The sequence below is a fragment of the Acomys minous genome, assembly GCF_964271855.1.
Source record: "Acomys minous genome assembly, chromosome: 7".
In the NCBI taxonomy this organism is placed as follows: domain Eukaryota; kingdom Metazoa; phylum Chordata; class Mammalia; order Rodentia; family Muridae; genus Acomys; species Acomys minous.
Genome location: NC_140488.1, coordinates 75139356 through 75159780, shown reverse-complemented (window position 1 = coordinate 75159780; position 20425 = coordinate 75139356). Strand labels below are relative to the sequence as shown.

At 35.8% G+C, this 20425-nt stretch overlaps 1 protein-coding gene across 1 annotated transcript in view; it reads right to left on the bottom strand.

Annotated features, from left to right (window-relative positions):
* Positions 1–20425, bottom strand: part of TEX11 (testis expressed 11) — a 219150-nt gene that overhangs the window by 18400 nt on the left and 180325 nt on the right. Inside the window, exon 25 of the mRNA XM_084789325.1 lies at positions 18322–18394. Coding sequence (XP_084645451.1) covers positions 18322–18394 — 73 coding nt within the window. The remainder of the gene's footprint in view (positions 1–18321; positions 18395–20425) is intronic.

The following is a 20425-nucleotide window of genomic DNA, read 5'->3' as shown; positions in this document are numbered from 1 at the left end:
TTTGATCTTAGGTGCAGTGTGTGGTGGTTCAAGTAAGATTTGTCTTCCGATGGCTCATGAGTACTCGTTGGTAGTATTCTTTGGAAAAGTTTATAAAACCTTTAGGAGATGGAACCTTGTAGAGAAAGTATGTCACTGAGGCAGGCTTTGAGTGTTTATGGTCTTGCCCCACTTCCTGTTCTTTCTCTCTACTTCTTGTGTGAAGATGAAAATATGATCAGACAGCGTCCACTTCTCCTAATTCCCTACCTGTTGCCATGCCTTCTCCACCAAGAGGGACAGGATCTCTTCACTGTAATCCAAAACAGTCTCCCTTTTCTCCTCTAAGCTTCTTGTGGTCATGACATTTTAGCACATCAGAAAGTTATCAATACACGGTGGCATCACATTTTACTTCTAATGTGAATGTTCTTGATGAATGATGATATTGAGCATTGTTTCCATTACTTCTTGACTATTTGGATATGTTCTTTTGTGATGTTCCCATGTAATTCTTTTGCCTAACTTATACTGGGTTACCTTGTTCTGTTTTGTTTTTCGAGACAGGGTTTCTCTGTGCAGCCCTGGCTGTCCTGCAACTTGCTCTGTAGACCAGGCTGGTTTTAAACTCAGAGATCCGCCTGCCTCTGCCTCCTGAGTGCTGGGATTAAAGGTGTGCGCCACCATGCCTGTCTCAACAATCTTAAGTTCTTAACTGTATCAAAGTGCATTTTGTTGTTATTTTCTTATATAGTTGCATTCTTTGTATTTTCAATGTCATACAGATAATCCTCTATAATTTTTCTTATAAATCTTATTGTTTTACACTATGATATATCATTTTGTGAGATGGGATCTTACCATATTGCCCAGGATGGCCTTGAACTCCTGGTCTTAAGTGGTCCTCCTGCCTCAGCCTCTTGAGTAGTCATGATTACAGAATGTGCGAATGTGTTCAGCCTGTCTCAAATCAATGTTTATGTATGGTGTGAAGGAGGGGGTCAGGGTTAATATTTCCCCCATATTGACATGAAATTATTTCAATATTTTAATATAGAACAAGAGCAACCCAACAGACCTTTTCCCATTGACTAGATACATTTCATAAAAATCAAATCAATATTTGTGGATCTATTTCTGGATTCTCTGTTTTGTGATGTAAGTCTTAAAACTCTATCTTTTCACAATTGCCCTTTGTATATCCATAAACATTTTCATATTATCCTGTCATTTTCTGCAATTAAATTAGCTGAGATTTTGACTGGGATTCTTTACATCTATGTATCAATTTAGAGAAAACTGCATAACAACAGTGGCTTTTCTAGCCCATGAACATTGTATATATGATATGTGCATATATACACATGTATAATCTTCATTTATTTAGGATGTTAAAATTTTCCAATGTTTAAAAATCAGTTTTGCGGTCTTCTACATCTTTATTGTTTAATTTCTAAACATTTAATGGATATTGATGCTATTTAAAGTGATATTTCAGAAGTTTTTTTCAATTATTTCTTGCTAGAATACAGAAATAAAATTAATTTTCTATAATGGCCTTATCTACTAAATATACCAAATCACTTAATTTTTCCAACATTAATAAAAATAAAGCACAAATACTGAAAACCACATCATCAGTGTGCTCACTTCTATGACATGCACATGCACTTGCAGTGCTAACATTTTTTGGGGGGGGGAATTTCAGTTTGTTCCAAGATCATTGGTATATCAGGGAACATTTACATATAATGTAAATTAAGTGCTCACTTATGCTCAAAATTCTATGTAAAGTAGTAGACGAATGCAGAGAAGTACACCTAGCTGTACTATGCTGCATAGAAATACACAGAACACATGCAAGTGCGCAGCTCCAGTGTGTACCCATCACCTCAGTTCCCTGCATGTATTATGAGCTATGTACATCTATACCTAGTGCTACAGCTTCCCCTCAAGCTCAGATACTCCTTCTTCCATGAGTTCATATTTCACAAAGCTGCAGTCCTTTGAATCTTCTTCTACAAGCAGCCATGAGGTCTATTTCAAGCCAAAATGCCATGTTTATTGTAGTATTGATGTATTTTAGTCATTTAATATACACCAAACTATAATTTTATTAGGTTGGTATCTTTATAAAATGTCTTTTAAGTTCTCATGTATATTCCTAACCTTATTTTCCCCACAGCTCCGTAGAATTTATTATACAAATTTGCATGGTAGAGTCATTTTTAGTAACACATATGTCATGCTATAGCAGAAATGACTATACATGTAAAGTATATGCATAATTGCTAACCTATATACCCATGAAAAGCAAAGTTCTTAACTAGAGCACAGTATTGTACACAATATTTTTATCTTCAACCTTGTATTCAAGTCAAAACAGTATTTTTCAAAGTTAAGTCAGATTTCTTTCATCAGTTCCTTCAGTATGTTTCTGTAGTTCATTTTTTATATAGTCAGATTCATTTATCAGTGTGAATTCTATCTGTAGTTCCCTCCACTATCTGTTTATTTTTGTTATATACAGTGAAATTACTCTTTATGGTATATAGTTATATGTGTTTTGATAGTATATATGTAAATATATGCATATAATATCATAGCTCCTTACAAAATACCCTTTGCCCTATTTCATTTCTTTCTTTTGTTTTTGTCTTTGTTTGGTTTGGTTTTGGTTTTTCAAGATAGGGTTTCTCTGTGTAGCCTTGGCTATCCTGAAACTCTCTCTGTAGACCAGGCTGGCCTCAAACTCACAGAGATCCACCTGCCTCTGCCTCCTGAGTGCTGGGATTAATGGCAAGTGCCACCATGCATGGCTCCTACTTCATTTCTTATATTGCCCCTCATAGTGGATTCATTTCATTTCAAGCCTCTGGCAATCACTAAAGTTATTTTTGGTTCCTATGCATTTATTTATTCCAGGATGTCAAACAAATTTAACTATATCCATACAATCTATATAGATATAGGCTGGAATTTTTAACTTAGCAAATACATTTAATATCCATCTTCGTTGTTTATGTGATATGGTTTCAGGACTGACTACTCTGTACTAGAAAAACAATCAAGAGAGCTCATCCGGGAGAAGCTAATTCTCCTCCTCTCAGCAGTCACTGGTGCCTACAGTTATTCATCTAGGGGTGGGTAAGAGATAATTGTACAAGATTGCCATTGCTTCTTTGTATATTTGAAAGAATCTACTAATAAAATAAATTTCTTTATGTATCAGTATTTAAGATTTCATTTAACAGGTGCAGAACTATTCAAAACATTTGAAACTGGCTCATTCAGATTCTTTCTCTTTGGGCCAATTCTGATGCATATGTCAGGGAAAAAATAATACAGTTTTTAAAATTTTATCCATTTTGCCCATGGTATAATTGGTATGATGTTATTCATTATGTTTTCTCTGTCTCTGTCTGTCTGTCTGTCTGTCTGTCTGTCTGTCTGTCTGTCTGTCTGTCTGTCTCTCTCTCTCTCTCTCTCTCTCTCTCTCTCTCTCTCTCTCTCTGTGTGTGTGTGTGTGTGTGTGTGTGTGTGTGTGTGTGTGTGTGTGCAGGTCTACTTGCATAGGTGGGTGTGCATATATATAGAGGCCAGAGGTTTAGACTATTGATTTTCAACCCACCATTTTTCTATTACATGCATTTGAAGCTATATTTTCATTTATTTTAGCTGTTCATAAGGTTTTACATTTTAATTTTTAAAGTTCATCATATTCTATAGCTTTCATTCGATTTTTTCTTTACTTGAGCTGTTCCAATTTTTCCTTCCTTCCTTCCTTCCTCTATCCATTTCCAGTGGAATTTATCTAGTTATTTTTCTGTTGTGGCTTTTTTTGTTTGTTTAATATTTCATTGAGGCAGCGTATGGTTTCAATTGCTTGAAATGAGACTTGGTTTTAGATTAGCATAAAATCTATATTGGCAAATGTTAATAAATCTCTCAGAAATAGTGTACACTCTATGGTTAATAAGTGTATTTATTCTATGTATAATCTCAGTTAGGGCTAATTGAGGTTTAAAGTTTGGGAAATCCTGCACAAATAATGACTGTGGATAAACGATAGCACATAGTTTACTCTGACCAGGAGACACCGTGCTAAGATAATTGTATAGGAAAATTTCTTGATTCACATCTGTATATTTATAAAGGCAAATTGCAATGAGATATATGCTGGGACTTCAGAAAATTGAATAACATTCCTAATTAGGGCAGTCATTAAGGAATGGCAGTTGCTACTATCTCTTGAACCTTCAATGAACCTCAGCTCTACCTGTACTTACTGCCATTAGGCCTTTGTTTTGTGTTGTCGGAGTAAGTTTACAAAGCCTGTGAGGCATACTTAAAATCAACTGCTGCCAAAATTGAAGACATTTGGATCAACTTCTCCCACAGATATCTGAGTATCTCAGTGTGTTAGTTTTCTATTCCTGTAACAAAATACCCAAGATAATCAACTTAAATTGTGAAAATGTTAATTTTGCTTCACAGTTTGAGGTTTCAGTCTGTGAGTAGTTATTTGCCCCATTGATTTGGACATGTGATTGCACAAGGCATCACAGAAGGGGAGCCTAGTATAGGAAGTTGCTCATTTCATGGTATCAGAAAGCAAGAGAGGGTGAAAGGAACGACCATGCTTCCAATATCCTCCTCAAAGGCATGCTCCCAATGACTTTACTTCCTTTACTAGGCCTCTCTCTCTCTCTCTCTCTCTCTCTCTCTCTCTCTCTCTCTCTCTCTCTCTGTCTCTCTCTCTGTCTCTGTCTCTCTCTGTCTCTCTCTCTCTCTCTCTCTCTGTCTCTCTCTCTGTCTCTGTCTCTCTCTGTCTCTCTCTCTCTCTCTCTCTCTCTCTCTCTCTCTCTCTCTTTGGTTTGGTTTTGTTTTTTGAGACAGGGTTTCTCTCTGTAGCCTTGACTATCCTGGACTTGCTTTGTAGACCAGGCTGGCCTCGAACTCACAGTGATCTACCTGCCTCTGCCTCCCGAGTGCTGGGATTACAGGCGTGCCCCACCACACCCGGTTAGGTCTCACTTCTTAAAGGTTCCATCCACATAATAGCATCACACTAAGGACCAAGCTTTTAAGAGATTCGTTTTTTAGAGGGCATATATGTAAACTAGCTAATTATCTAATTTCCTCCAAAGGAACCCCCTGAAACTCATGTTTTTATTTCTGTAGCCAAGTCTTAACCTAGAATGTACCTAGAAAGTTCACTTACTTGTTTAGCATATATAAAGATTAACCACAATTGCCTTTTCCTTTGGACAATCTGAAAACAATCTCTAAATGTTTCTTAGCCATTGAGAACTATTTTTTACAACAAAAGTAACCCAGGACTAATTAGTACTTAATAAATAATGGAACTATTGAGCAAAGACTACCTGCTGAAGGAATATACATGTAATCCTAGTTTTTGTGTACACAATTTAACAGACTTCCCCCTCTAAATCCAATGTAACTCTTCTTAAATGGTAGCTGTCATTTATGGTATTTAGATCAACTAGAACGACCTTTTCAGTTATGAGCTAAGAAGCCCATAATATATAAATATGTGATGTAACACACACACACACACACACACACACACACACACACACACACACACACACACACACTGCCCTGCCAGCTGAACTGCATTTCTGCTGGCAGAAGGTCAATGCTAGGCTTTATTCAAAAGCTCTCCAGTGGTGTCTTGTTTGTCTTAATCACTAAGACTTTCTGTAATGACTGTTGTCATTTTATACCAAAGTCAAAATTTTATCACTGAAAATAAATGAATTTTTTTCTTCTGATGACTTATGACAGAACTGAAGATTTTTCTTTATACTATGGCCTTATGACAATAATTTTACTCATTTTACAAAATAAACAAGTTTAATAAATTCAATAACTAAGATTATTTTTCTTTGGCTACGTTCATTTTGTATTTATAAGAGAATCATTATATTTTAGGACGATTGACTGAAATGCTCAAGTAGATACAAGTAACAGAACTATGTTAATTGTATTGAGGGAGAAACACAACACATTGAAACTTAACTTGTCTTGGCGCCCAGATTGAATCCCAAGTAGCATGAGGGCTTTGCTGAGTCTTTCTTTGCTCTTTCTTTTTATAGTTGGGTGTATATTTTGTTTTGGCTTCAAGCTTGTATATGGATAAAAATAAATTATTCTCTCTTGGTAGCATAGATGACTGGGAATGTGTTTTTAATGCTTTGATCATTTGGTGATCTTGGAACTGGATTAATGGACTGTCTAGTCTCTGATGAGTTATAAACAGTAGTTTAATTTGTCCTTTTTCTCTCTATCCATTTTGAGCTCAAATTAAGAATTTCATGCCCATAGAAAAAAGAAAATAACACTTTGATATCTGGCAAGTTCCCATGTAACTCTTCACATGAATCTGAAACTGTAGATCTGAATTAATAAGTTCTCTGCATTTCTGTGTTTGTGTATCTGTAATTGAGAGAAGTCTTGACACTGCATCCTGAATGTGGAAAATATTTTCTTTTCTCTGGGGAATACTGATAAATTAGAGTATAAAGCTATTCTAAATTAAAGGATATTTTGTTCCAATTGGTTTAAAGACATACACACTTACATAAATTCTTAAAATACCAAGGGAAAAAATCCAATTTTTCAATAATAAATATACTAAAGGTATTCTTGCCAAGAAATCCTCCCTCAGAAATTGTGTGTGTGTTTGTGTGTGTATGTGTGTGTGTACATGTGTGTGTATAAATGCATAGATGTGTATATGTAGAGGCCCAAAAGCAACAATGGATATCATCCTTAGAAATACCATCTACTTTCTATTGAGGCTGGGTCTCTTCCTAGCCCAGAGCTTACCAATTGGGCTAGACTGGCTGGTCATTGGGCCTCAGGGATTTTCCTGTTTTTATGAGTTTGAATCCAGGCTGTTCTACATAGAGAATTCCAGAGCTACATAGTGAGGTTCTACCTCAAGTTTTTGTTTACTTGTGTAAAGTATTAAACATATATGTTTTATTTTTCTCATTTCTGTCTTTCCTTAATATAAACAGACATAGTAATTTCATATCATTGTATATAACATTTAAGGGGGCTGGGGAGATGGCCCAGTAGTTTCTAAAGGACCTGGGTTCAATTCCTAGCACCCACATGGAAGCTCAAAACTTTCTAACTCCAGTTCCAGAGGCTCTGACATCCTTACACATAAAATGAAATTAAGCTTATTTTACAACTTTAAAATAAAAATTAAAACAATTTAAGGCAGAAAATATAAATCTCACTTAAACTGACTCATTGTTCTGACAAACTCTGCTCCATTAATATTTATGTTTTGTAGTGTGTTATTCTTAGATTATTTAAAATATACTTAAAACACTGGATTAATATTAAAGTTAGTTAACTAATGCATAACATTGGATGGTCATATAATTCTTAAGGAAAATAGAATACTTTCACATTGATTATTCATTACAGTTTTAAGTTTATGAATATAACTTTTAAAAATAGTAATATCATTGGGTCATGTTAATGTGTTCATTTTTTTCTTTCTAAGAAAATGGCAGCAGGTGGGTGTGGTGGTGTATGGCTATAATCCCAGCACTCAGGAGGCAGTAACAAGATCAGAAGTCTGAGGCCAGTAAAAGCTACAAAGTGAGACCCTACAAAGAAAGAAAAACAAAGGGAAGGGAGCTTACAAAGACAGAAAGTATGATACATATGTTCACAATCTCAACTAGTCTGCTGTGCTGTGTGTATATGTAAACTGTATCCTTCAAATTTCCTTTGAAGTTGACATTTTGAATAAAGGTTAAACATAAACCAAGTGGTTGTTAGCTTATGCCTATAATTCCAGCCTCAAGAAGCAGGAAGCAAGAAGATCACAAATTGAAGGACAGTTTAGGATTCAAATTAAGTTTGCCTCAAAGAAGGATGAAAGAAAATAGAGCCAATTCTCTCTCTAATAAACAGCAATAAATAGTTGAAATTATATTATGCACAATGATGAAAATAAGTATGTGCTTCTCATTCTCAAGAAAAATGAAGTTGGCTCCTGAGGTAGGATATGTAGAAGGCAGGCACTGAGGAGGATAGAAGAACACTTTTAATCTGAAACTGCACGGGACGATCCTGAGAGTAGAAAGGTTTAAATGGGGAGGAGGAGCAGAGAGGTGGAGAATAGGAGGGTTAACCAAAACTAATGATATATGCACACCCCACCCCCACAAAGACCATTTGAATAGAATTCTGGCCTCTGGACAAAACACTCAGGAGGCAGTAACAGGTAATGTGTCTCATTAGTGATCCAGTGTGCAAGCCTAATAAAACTCAGTAAGACACACACACACACACACACACACACACACACACACACACACACACACGACATACAGATCGAAGGCAGCTTAGGATCTAGGAAAAGTTGGAGAAATTAGGAGGGTGGATATGATCAAAAGCTATTTTAGACATGTATGAAGTTCTTACATATATATTTATCTATTATGGAAGAAGCAGGGGTTCATGGGACCCCACCCCTTCTTGAAGATGTATAGGCAATCATGGTTGCTGGGAGACATCTTTTTTCTTTCACTTATGTATTTTTCAATTACATTTCTATTTTTTAAGAATTTCATGAGTACTGGGTTTACATCACTCCCCTCTCCAATTCCTCACATGCCCGGCATTCTTTCTCAAATGAATGGCCTCTTAAGTCTTTATTACTACTACATGTATGTAATAAATGTATAAATATGACTTGCTGAGACAATCTAAAGTTGATCATATGTGTTGGAAAGGCTAGCCTATCACGGGGCTTGTCTTCTAAAGGTGAAGCCTTGTGCGAATTCTCTCATCCACGTTGAGATGTCAACAGGTGGTGTCATGTTTTACGTTTTACTTTTTTAGGGAAGCGCATTGTTGAGATTTCCTGTGTACAACTCCCCTAGCACATGTAGAAGAGATATCTCCTAGAATATGTCCAGGTAGACATGTTCTTCAGCAGTACAGCCATAGGTTAGGTCTCATGAGTGATCAGTGAGCAACCCTAATAAACTCATTGAGTCACACACACACGCCAAAGATGTGAAAGTACAATGGAGACTAGTTGGGAAGAAGGAAGTTATCAGTAGGGGAGGACAAAAGTGGACCATGTGGAGTGAATGCTATAAATACACTAAATAATATGCATGGGAATATACATAGACATAAAATCCATTGTTGCATATAATTAATATAGGCTGATAAACATAAAAGATGGCAAAATCAGTTATATTTCTACATAACAGTAACAAATGACTTAAAAGACAATAAAATAATTTGGCATATAATAGTTACAAAGGAATAAAATGGTCAAGGAGTTCAAAGAACCACATTGTAATAACTGTAAAACACTTATGAAAGATATTAAAGAAGAATTAAATAAATAAAATCCCACACATCCATGGGCTAGAAGACTTAAGTCTATAAATATACTCATGCCCTAAGCAATTCCTACTAGAATTTGAAGACTCTTTCCCCTTCAGAATTGAAATATCCAATTTTTAAAATAACATGGAATTTTAAAGGCTCTTCCCCAAATACCAAAAGAAATCTAGAAAGAAGGAAAAATAAAACACAAAGACAGAGGATTAATACTTTCTTATTTCAAATTTCAAAAATGTCACAAACCTACAGTAATCAAAACAATTTGGTAATGCTATAAGGTTATATGCATATATTGGCAGAGTAGAATTAAGGGCCAAGAAATAAGCTCATTTATTGTCTATAATCAGCTGATTTTAATAAAAGGTATCAAGACCATTACGTGGGAGAAAGAATAATCTCTTCAGCAAATGATGTGAAGGCAGTTGGATTTCTACAGATGAAAGAATGAAATCATATGCCTACTGTACCACTAAGTACAAACAACAGCTAAAAACGGATCAATGCCATAACTAAAAAAGCTAATACAAAATTATTTTATAAAGTAGCCAATTTTTTATTATATTTTATTTTTAATTATATTTATACATGCATATCTGTGTAGAGGATATGGGCATATGAGTGCAGATGCCTGCAAAGTTGAAGAAAGGGTGTCAGATCCTCTGTAACTGGAATTATAGGCAGCCAAGAGCCACCTAATGTGGGTGTTGGGCACAAAACTCCTCTGCAAGAGCAGTACTCTTAACTGCTAAGCCATCTCCCCAGCTCCAAGAGGGGCACATATGTCCTTAGACTTGGCAATATATTATGAGATATAACACCCAAGGAGGCATAAGCAACAAAAGGAAAGACATAAATATAATATAAACATAAAGACTTGAGTAGATAGGTAAGTATTCCTCCACAAAGATGATATGGAAATGATCAGTAATTACATGGAAAGATGTACAACACCATTAGTCATTAGAAAATACAAAGCAAACTATGACATACCACTTTATACCTACCAGAATGGCTATAATTTTTTAAACAAGCAGAATATTGTAAAGAGTTGAAATTGAAGTATATTTTTGCAATTTCAGGGATTTCAAACAGGAATATAAAATGGCACAGCTGCTGTATAAGAGTTTGGTAGTTCTTCAAAAAGCTAGGTATAAAAATGTCAGATGACCCTTTAATTTTACTCCTATGTATATATCTCAAATGAGAAAGCCAAATACATAACCACCAAATGGTCATACTACCATTAACCACAATAACTAAAAAACTGGAAACACAGCAAGTGGCTATGTACTGATTAAAGAATGATAAAATGTGACCTATGCATAATGGAATGTTATTCAGCTAGAAAGGCAGTCAAGTATTCATCAGTACTATAACATGAACTTTAAAAACAGTGTGCTGAAAGAAATAGACCACAAAGGTGATGTATTATGTGATAATATATAAAACAAATAATATACAATGTGGAAATTGTAGAAGCAGAAAAAAAAAAACTGCTTAATGTGGCGCCCAACCTTTTTACTGGAGAAACCAAATACAAAATGTTAGATAACATCATGAATATAATTAATAAGATTGACTTTTAAATTTATTCATGTATATATCTGTATTACGCATGTGTGGGGTTGCCTGCTGAGACCAGAAGAAACTATCAGCTCCTCTGGAGGTAGAGTTAAAGGCAACTATAAACCTTCTGACTTCTGTACTAGGAACCAAACTGTGGTCTTCTGCAAGAGTAGCAAGTGCATTTAACCATTGAGACATCTCTCCAGCCCTTGTTTTTTTGAGACAGAAAGTCAATATATAACCCTGGCTAGCCTGGAACTCTCTTTGTAGCCCACACTAGCTTTCTCCTGCTTCAGTCCTCCAAGTGCTGAAAGGACAAGCGTGAGCCACCATATCCACATGTGGCGGTGCTGGATTGTACAAAGTACACACTAAAAGTGGCAGAAATATTAGATTTATGTTATATATGTTGCTGCAATCAACAGTTATGTATTATAGTCCAATAAAGGATCTTATTGGGGCTAAGGAGATGGCATTTGCCATGCCATTATATTTTCAACAGTCTTTCAATTACATTCTCAATCATCCACACAAATAAAGCAGAAGTAGGTGCTTCAAGCTGCTAATATGAAAGACGAGATTGTTATGGCTTCTGAGCTGACAGTGAACAGACAGTTTTCAGACCAGATCAGCAGATCAAGTCAGGCTTCCTAGAAATCAGTTTGAGTTCAGAAGCCCATAGATTCATGAAAGTATCCAAGATCCAGCAGGACAGTAATCACATAAGATTGAATAACTCACTAGGCACTGTTGTCACACACCTTTAATCCCAATACTTGGGAGGCAGAAGCAGGTAGAGCTCTAAGTTTAAGGCCAGCCTGATCTACAGAGCAAGTTCTACAACAGCCAGGGCTACACAGAGAAAGCCTGTCTTGGAAAACCAAAAAGAGTAACAAAAGACTGGGTAACTTTGGTGAGAGAAACTTTTTATTGTGGATAGCTTTTGAGTACTGTTGGTGAGTTCTTCTCTTTTTAATTTTAATTTTTAATTATGTGTGTGCCCGTGTGTGTGCACGTGCATGTGTCAGTGTGTAAGTGCAGTGAGTCCAGGTGCCTGTGAAGATCATGGATATCAGATCCCCTATAGCTGGAGTTATTTATAGGCAGCTGTGAGATGCCTGACGTGGGTGCCTGGGATTGAACTCTTCCTCTGCAAGAGAAATATGTGCCCTTAACTACTGAGCCACCTTTCCAGCCCTCCTTTTCTTTTTAAATAAGTAAATTTTAACTAAAAAATGTAGTGGATGCTCCTTCTATGAACTAAATTAAAATATTTTAAAATATACTTTTTGGTGATCTCCCCATTTGGACACCTGCTTATGAATTCAGAAACTCTTATTCAGTCTCTATCTTAGTTATAGTTCATATTGCTATGATAAAACACCAGTACGAGAAACAAGTAGAGGCAGAAAGGGCTTATTTTGCTAACACTTCTACATCACAGTCCACCATCACAGGAAGGCAGGGCAGGAACTCAAGGCAGGAACTGAAGCAGAGGTCATGAAGGAAGACTCCTTAGCAGCCTGTTCCTAAATGGCTTTGTGCAGCCTGCTTTCTTATATCATGCAGGATCCCCTGCCCCTGGGCGGCACAACCTGCAATGGGTTGGGCCCTCCCACATCAATTAATAAGAAAATGCCCCACAGGCTTGTCTATAGGCCAGTCTGATAGAGCTGTTTTCTCAAGTGTGGTTCCCCTTGTCAGATAACTCTAACTATTGAGTTGACAATAAACTAGCTAGAATATTCTCCCTACTTTTCATGGCAATATAGTTATTTGCATTGTTATATAAGAATTTTCCTCTTTTTTTCCCAACCAGGATATAAATGAAAAAAAAAAAGTTAGTGTACAGCTAAGGCCTCATCTAGAGAATCATAACTAAACTGACATATATGTAATCAGACATGATGGTTATGAGAAGCTCTGTATAAAGAATGTAGTTGACTTTCCTGTAACTTCATGAAGTAAATGCTCACAAAAGTGTCTCAGAGAATTAAGCTGACTTATAAGCTCTTAAAAGAGTAGAATGTTGAGTGCAGGACAGTCAAGGCTCCACCGAGAAACCCTGTCTCGAAAAACCAAAAAACCAAAACTAAACAAACAAGAGTAGAATGCTTGGTAAATTTGTAGGTTCTTGAGAAAGAGGACTTCTCCAAGTTTGTAAGAATGACAAATGAAACATGACAGCGTTTCTTGGAGCCCACTGCCTAGTTTTGTAATAGTCTACAAGAGGATGTAAGCAATCTATTCTGAGAGTCCCTATAAGCACTTCTATTCAGAAGTGGCCTTAGTAGTTGGTTAGTGATACGTGTATATGTGTGTGTGTGTGTGTGTGTGTGTGTGTGTGTGTGTATCTTTAGACTTACAAGGTAAATTTGAGGAGTTCTATTTGATTGTTTTTGAGGCAGGGTCACACTATGTAGGCCCAGCTGTCCTGCTGCTCACAGGATCTACCTGTCTCTGCCTCCTGAGTGTTGGAACTAAAGATGTTTTCTAGCATGCCCAGTAAAGAGGTTTGTTTGGTTATTATAACTATTTTGCTGTGCCTATGTAAGTAATCGCCGCAAAACTAGCAAAATTAGCCTGATTTGTGATCAAGAGTAAAAATTCTCAAGATTCTCATGACCATAGATGAGAGAAGTAAATGGGACACTAGCCAAGAAAAACTGCGAAAGAGTTTGAAGGAGGGAAAAGAATTTACATATCTTATCTAATGTACCCTTCAGAGATAGCTCTACTTAGATTGTTTCTGAGTCATTTTTAACTCAGTAAGTCATAGAAAAATTCTTAATGTCAAGTTAATATTGCCTAAAGAATGAGAAATCAGTGTTTTGAACATTGAATAGTTTTGCATCTATTTGTAAACTTATTTCAAAATTATTTTAATTAATTAATTGTATGTATATAGGTGTTTGAGACCAGAAGAGGGCTTCTGCTCTCCTGAGACCGGACTAAGGTTGTGAACTGTTATGTGGGTGCTGGGAATAAAACCAGAACCTGGATCCTCTGTAAGAGCAGTCAGTAATTTTAATCATTGAGCTATCTCTCCAGCCTCTATTTCAGAATTCTTTTCAAAAATGATTTATTTTTATTTTATGTGCATTATTGTTTTGCCTGCATGTATGTCTGGGTAAGGTTGTCAAATCATTTGAAGTTGGATTACAGACAGTTAAGAGCTGGGAATTGAACCTGGGTCCTCTGGAATACTAGCTAGTGCTCTTAACCACGAGTCATCACTCCAGCTATTCCAGAATTTTTAATTATGTGTTTTTCTTTTTGAGCTACATGCAAAAACTTAATGATTCCCTTAATAATGAGTTAATACATTTTTTTGTTTGCATTTTCTTTTCTTTTCTTTCTTTCTTTCCTTTTTTTTTTTTCTTTTTCCGAGGCAGGGTTTCTCTGTGTAGCCTTGGCTGTCCTGGACTTACTCTGTAGTCCAGGCTGGCCTCGAACTCACAGTGATCCACCTGCCTATGCCTCCTGAGTGCTGAGATTAAAGGCGTGCGCCACCATGCCTGGCTATTAAATACAATTGAGACATGTGTTTAAAAATGAAACTTAAAACTTTAAAAAATAGAGATGTGAATGACAATAGACAAAGAATATTGGTAGGTGGAGAATTGGTTAAAAAAAGAAAAAAAAAGAAAAAAAGAAAAGAAACCCAAAATATACAGAATTGGCAAAGAAAAAATAAAATAAAAATAATGGAATAAAAGCATGATTAAAGACAATTATATAGAACATTCTAGAAAGAAAGTAATACTTAAATTTACACAGTGAAAGCATTTCATTAAAAAAAATGGCCCAGAATCCATTCCTAGCAGTTTGTTCTGCTTCTATTTTTTCAATGAATATTTATTTATTCATTTGAAATGTATTGCATCTGTGCACTTGTGGAGGTCAGAGATGATTTATAAGAGTCGGTGCTCTCCTTCCACCATATATAGGATCCCAGGGATTAAACTCAGTTTTTCAGGCCTGGCAGCTGGTACTTTTACTGGCTGAGCTATCTCACTGGCTCTGAATGAATAGGTTTTATTTTTAAAGCATCTTTAGGTTCACAGCAAAATTGAAAGCAAAATATAGAGGATTCCTTCAAGCCCTCCCCACTCGATGTCTATCTGTTTATGCATTAGTTACAAATGAAGAACCAGCACTGACACATAATTTTCAACCAAATTCCATATTTTGCTTGAGAGTTCCTGCTGTGTTGTATTATCTATGGGCTCTGGGAAATGTATGATGACATGTAGCCACAATTGCCACAGTCACATAGAATAGTTTTCTTTCCAGGGAAACTGTTATTACCCACATATTTATCCTGGACATGGACAATCTGATTTTTTTCTCTCTCTCTCTCCAAAATTTTGCCTTTTTAAGAATGCGATACAGTCAGAATAACATAATTTGTAGTTTTTTCAGACTGACTTCACTTGGTAAAATGCATTAAGATTTCTCCATGCCATTTTCTGGTTTGATATCTAACATCTCTTTAGTGCTGAATCATGTTCTGTGTATGAAATATACCATGTTTTATTGATCAGTTCCCCTATATTGAGGGACATCTATTAGGTGCTTTTAAGTCTGGATAATTCTGAATAAAGCTTCTATAAACATGCATGTGCAAGTTCTTGTGTGGCTATACACTTTTACCTCCTTTGGGTAAATACAAAAATAGCACAATTGCTGAGTCATACTGGTAAGATTATGTTTAGTTTTTAAAGGAGCTCCAAATTTCCAAAGTGGCTATACTGCATTTCCATCTGTAATATATGAGAGTTCTCTTGCTTTGTATAGTCACTGGGATTTGTTGTTGCCAGTGTTTTGGATTTGGTAATTTAAATATATGTCTAAGCTGGGTGCGGTGGCAAATGCCTTTAATCCCAACACTCAGGGAGGCAGAGGCAGGTAGATCTCTGTAAATTTGAGGACAGCCTGGTCTACAAAGCAAGTCTGGGACAGCCAAGGCTACAATAAAGAAACTCTGTCTCAAAACACCAAATTAAAAATAAATAAATATGTGTCTAGTGGTATCTCAGTATGATATTCATTCGAAGTTCCCTAATGACTGTATACCTAAGCATACACACACATACAAATACACACACACAGACCAAAATGCCAAAGATCACTTAATGATGGGTAGAAATGCACCATTATGTAATCATCATAGGGGTATACTTACACAAGAGTTACGATGTCACTAGGCAATGTAATCTTATGAGGACCATTGTATATTCAATCTATTTTTAACTGCTACATGGTTAAGCTATGTATGATGCATGACTGTATAAGTATATTTTTGTAGTTTTAGGGATCAAACCCAGGGCCTCACCTGTTAGGTTCAATCTACCTTGAGCTCTACCTCCATCTCTTGCATATGTATGTGTGTGTATTCACATACACAGATAGACTATAGATATGTAGATCTATCTATTTATCTATCTATCTATCTATCTAATCTATCTTTTATCATCTATCTATTGTCTAGTTGTATTCCTGGATAGAAGACAGGCTTTTGGAGGGACAGCTAGCATTCTAACATACTTTTAATAATTAAAATCACTAAGCCTATGTATTTTTCTCTAAGCAATGCTCTAGCCTTTTAGTTTCTAGTAGGGAGTATTTTCTAATTATTATCTATGGAGACTGTACTGATAAATCATAGCTATGCATCCTACAGCAAGAGTCTTTTAAAAACCTTATATGAAAACCTAACAATACAATTGTTTTAAGGTAAAGACTCCAAGCTAAGTCATAGATTTCCCACAGGGACTCAAAAAGTAGATGGAATGCCATAGGAGCTATTCTTTGACTCTTTGGGTGGGCAAGTCTCCTGTCCTATTTTTAAAGGAATCCTTGCAAAATCCCACTAGTACTAAACAGTTTTTGATCTTTCTCCTCCATCCTTTTTTTGTTTTTTGTTTTTGTTTTTTTGTTTTTTCAAGATAAGGTTTCTCTGTGTGTCCTTGGCTGTCCAGGACTCACTTTGTAGACCAGGCTGGCCTTGAACTCACAGAGATCTGCCTATCTCTGCCTCCCAGAGTGCTGGGATTAAAGGCGTGCGCCACCATGCCCAGTTCCAACACCTGTTTCTTGCTTCCTCTTTTCACTTTTCTACTTTCTTTCTCCTCTTTATTTTCATCAACTTCTGCATAGCATCTAAATTCTTTTTTTACTGCTACCTTCACATATACCCTCTTTCCTGTCTATATCTTTATCTTCATCCTCTTCATAAATTCTTCCTTATCATCCTTATCATCCAAGTATGAGGTATTTTAAGGCTACTCTTTAATTTTGTTTTAAAAAATACTCAGCATTTTAATGATTCAGTTATTAACTCCTACTTTTTGTCTAATTATCAGATATTTATTTTACTTGTACCTTAGAATTCAGATTTTTCTTTTAATTAGTTTTATAGATATTGAAAGAAACATACATAAAAGAAGATATGCTTTCTGTTCTTATGATGTAACACATAATTTCAGGTATAAAACCTAACAACAGTAGGTATGTTATTTAGGCCTTTTTGATCTTGACTTTTGCTGTTTTATTTATTTAAATGGCTGACACAGATAGAGATATCTTAGATGTTTATGTTCACCTCTAATCATTAAAATCTGTCAAAGATATCATGTATGCACAAAAAGAAAACAATAGGACAGTAGTTTCTAAATCCCACGAAACATGATTCAGCCACATATTAAAACAACAACATACCATGACCGAATAGATTTTATTCTAGAAAAGCAATTATGATTTAATTCTAGGAAATCTATTATTATAATTCAGTATACTCATAGTTTATAAAAGGAACATGATTATCTCCTTAGAGTTGGACAAAGCATATAAACCGACTTGATATCCATTGACTCAAAGCAATTGTAAATTATGAAGAGATGAACATACTTTAGAAATCTAAAAGCTGATATCTACTAAGGAAACAGTAAGGAGCTATTCTATAACTTCCAAAGGCTTAAAACAATTTTGTTTATAAAAATATTTAGCAGTATTTGAAATGTACTGGTAAATTTGATTAAAGTCAAGTCTAATTACGTAGGAGTAATAACATCATGTTAGACAATATTATACTTTCTCAGAAAGTATTATTCTCACTACAAGCACTGTCCCATGAAGTAAAAATTCTAACATACAGTATAGAAAAATTCCAAAAGAATTATTTTACTGGTTATGAAGAATAGTGCAAATTTCTAGTAGCCAAAGTTTCTGGTGACTTTTTACTCAGTTCATAACTCTCTTCTGCTTGTAGTACTAGGCAAGCATGGTACTACTGAGCTACATCTTTAGCATTAACTCACTTTGTAAATGTGTTACCAAACCCACTTCCCATTGTACCTGTTTGTTTCAGGAATTTCCAAACATATTTGCATCTCTGGATCTGCTCAAGTGCCATTCTCAGTAACCTTTTCTATATAAAAAAATATAACATATAATTAATTAAATTCAAAGAATTTTAAGCAAATTAAAATAATTTCAAACTGCATTCAATGAAAGTTAATAGTAAAATAATAAAAATAATTGTTTAGCCAAAGATTTTTCAATTAGTATAGAAATACTAGCTTCTATATGGAAATGTTTTTCTTTATTGTATCAAGAAAGTGAAGATTAGAAAACCATGAGCATTACCAATTTATTTAATAGTATAGAATATAATAATAATATTTCTCCTGGATAGGAGTATAAAGAATTCTATAGACTATTCCAAACAAAACAGATATAACTGATAAAAATTACAAGATACAATCATGTGGGGCTGGAGGCATAGTAAGTAATATATGCTAAGAGCTTGCTTAGCATGTGAGCTAAGCTTAGCACTGCTTCTTCTCTCTCCTTCCAATAAAAATAAACAAAATGCAATCACATAAAGTCATAGAAAATTGCCCAGAGAGTATGTATTTATTTGCTCCCAGAGACCTACTAAGCATCAGTCAGAGCAGTGAGAGCCTATACATATGAGCCATGACATGTTTAAATTAACCCTCATGTCAGTGTGATGTAAGCACTGCTTTAGTCAGATGTGGCCAAGTTTCCAGGCTAGGATTCCTAGGAGGTCCAAGACCAATAGACTTCTCTCTTCTCCACTAGGTCTGTATTATAAATGCTCTATTAGAAACAAGCACAAGTTTGAGTCTGTATTTATTGGACAAAAACAAGGCAAGTTCAAAATACTTGGTCTTAATTGTCATGTCAGCTTACAGTATAGTTTCCATGCTGAGAGACAAAAGGTAAAATAACTAAAGACCACAAGTTTCTACTCAGAGCTGAGTATCTGATAAAAATCAAACCACTTCTATCTTTGCCCCCAGATCTAAAACAGTGGTTTTGTTTCATCTTAGTAGAAGACATGTTATGAACTTTGAAGTTTTCCCTAAGGAGAATGACTTTAACTAGCACAGAGCCTAGAGATATTCAAGTCCAGATCACTGTGGAAAATCCTGGACCTTTTGTTGGTGAACAAGACTGATAGCTTAACACAAAACAGACCAATTTGAAGTTACAGAAAAAGTGGGTAAAGAGGAAATTACAAATATCCTTATCCATTCGAAGGGGCATTGGAGTGGATGTAGACATATTTTTGTTTTGATCCCAAGTGTGTGCTGTGACAGACTTGTGGAAGGGCACTAAAACTCATGTCCAAGAGTACTAGAGAGTGAGATCAAAATCACCTAGCAAGTAGTTAAGACTAAGGGTTAGGTGTGACACCAATAGAAGTCCATTTTGGAGCTTAAAAGGGAGATCAACCTGTATTTTAAAAAGTGACATGAATGTAGAAAGGAGACAAGTTGGGAAGGAGAAGGGGATCATTAGGCGTTGGAAGGGAAAGAAAAGTGAGGGGAGGGGGTTGGTGAATACGATCACAATATATTGTATGCATGCATAAAATTACAAAAACTAAAACTGTAGTTTGAATGTGAAATGGTCCCCACAGCTTCATTTGTCTGAACACTTGGTCCCCAGTTGGTGATACGATTTGGGAAGGTTGTAGAATCTTCATCAGGAGGAGTCTCACTGCAGTAAGTGGATGCCTGACAAAAAGTCTTAAAGCTTTACAGCTCAGCCCCACTTCCTGTTTACTGACTGCTTCCTGGATGTGGATGTAACGTGACAAGCTTATTCTCCTGTTCCTGCCACTTTGCCTTTCCTGCCTGCTGCCGCATCTTCCTTGCCATGGTGGACTCGGTCTCTCTGGAACTATAATCCCAAATAAAGCCCTGTCCTTTAAGTTGTTCTTGTCAGGATATTTTATCACAGCAAAAGAAAAGTAAGAGAAAAAACTGGTTCAGAGAAGTGGGAATTGGAGACTGTTCTGCAGTAGAAATGTACAAGAGTTTGGAACCTTGGGATAGAAAAGCCCTTGAGCCAGGTGGTGGTGCACACCTGTAATCCTAGCACTCTGGGAGGCAGAGGCAGAGGCAGAGGCAGGTGGATCGCTGTGAGT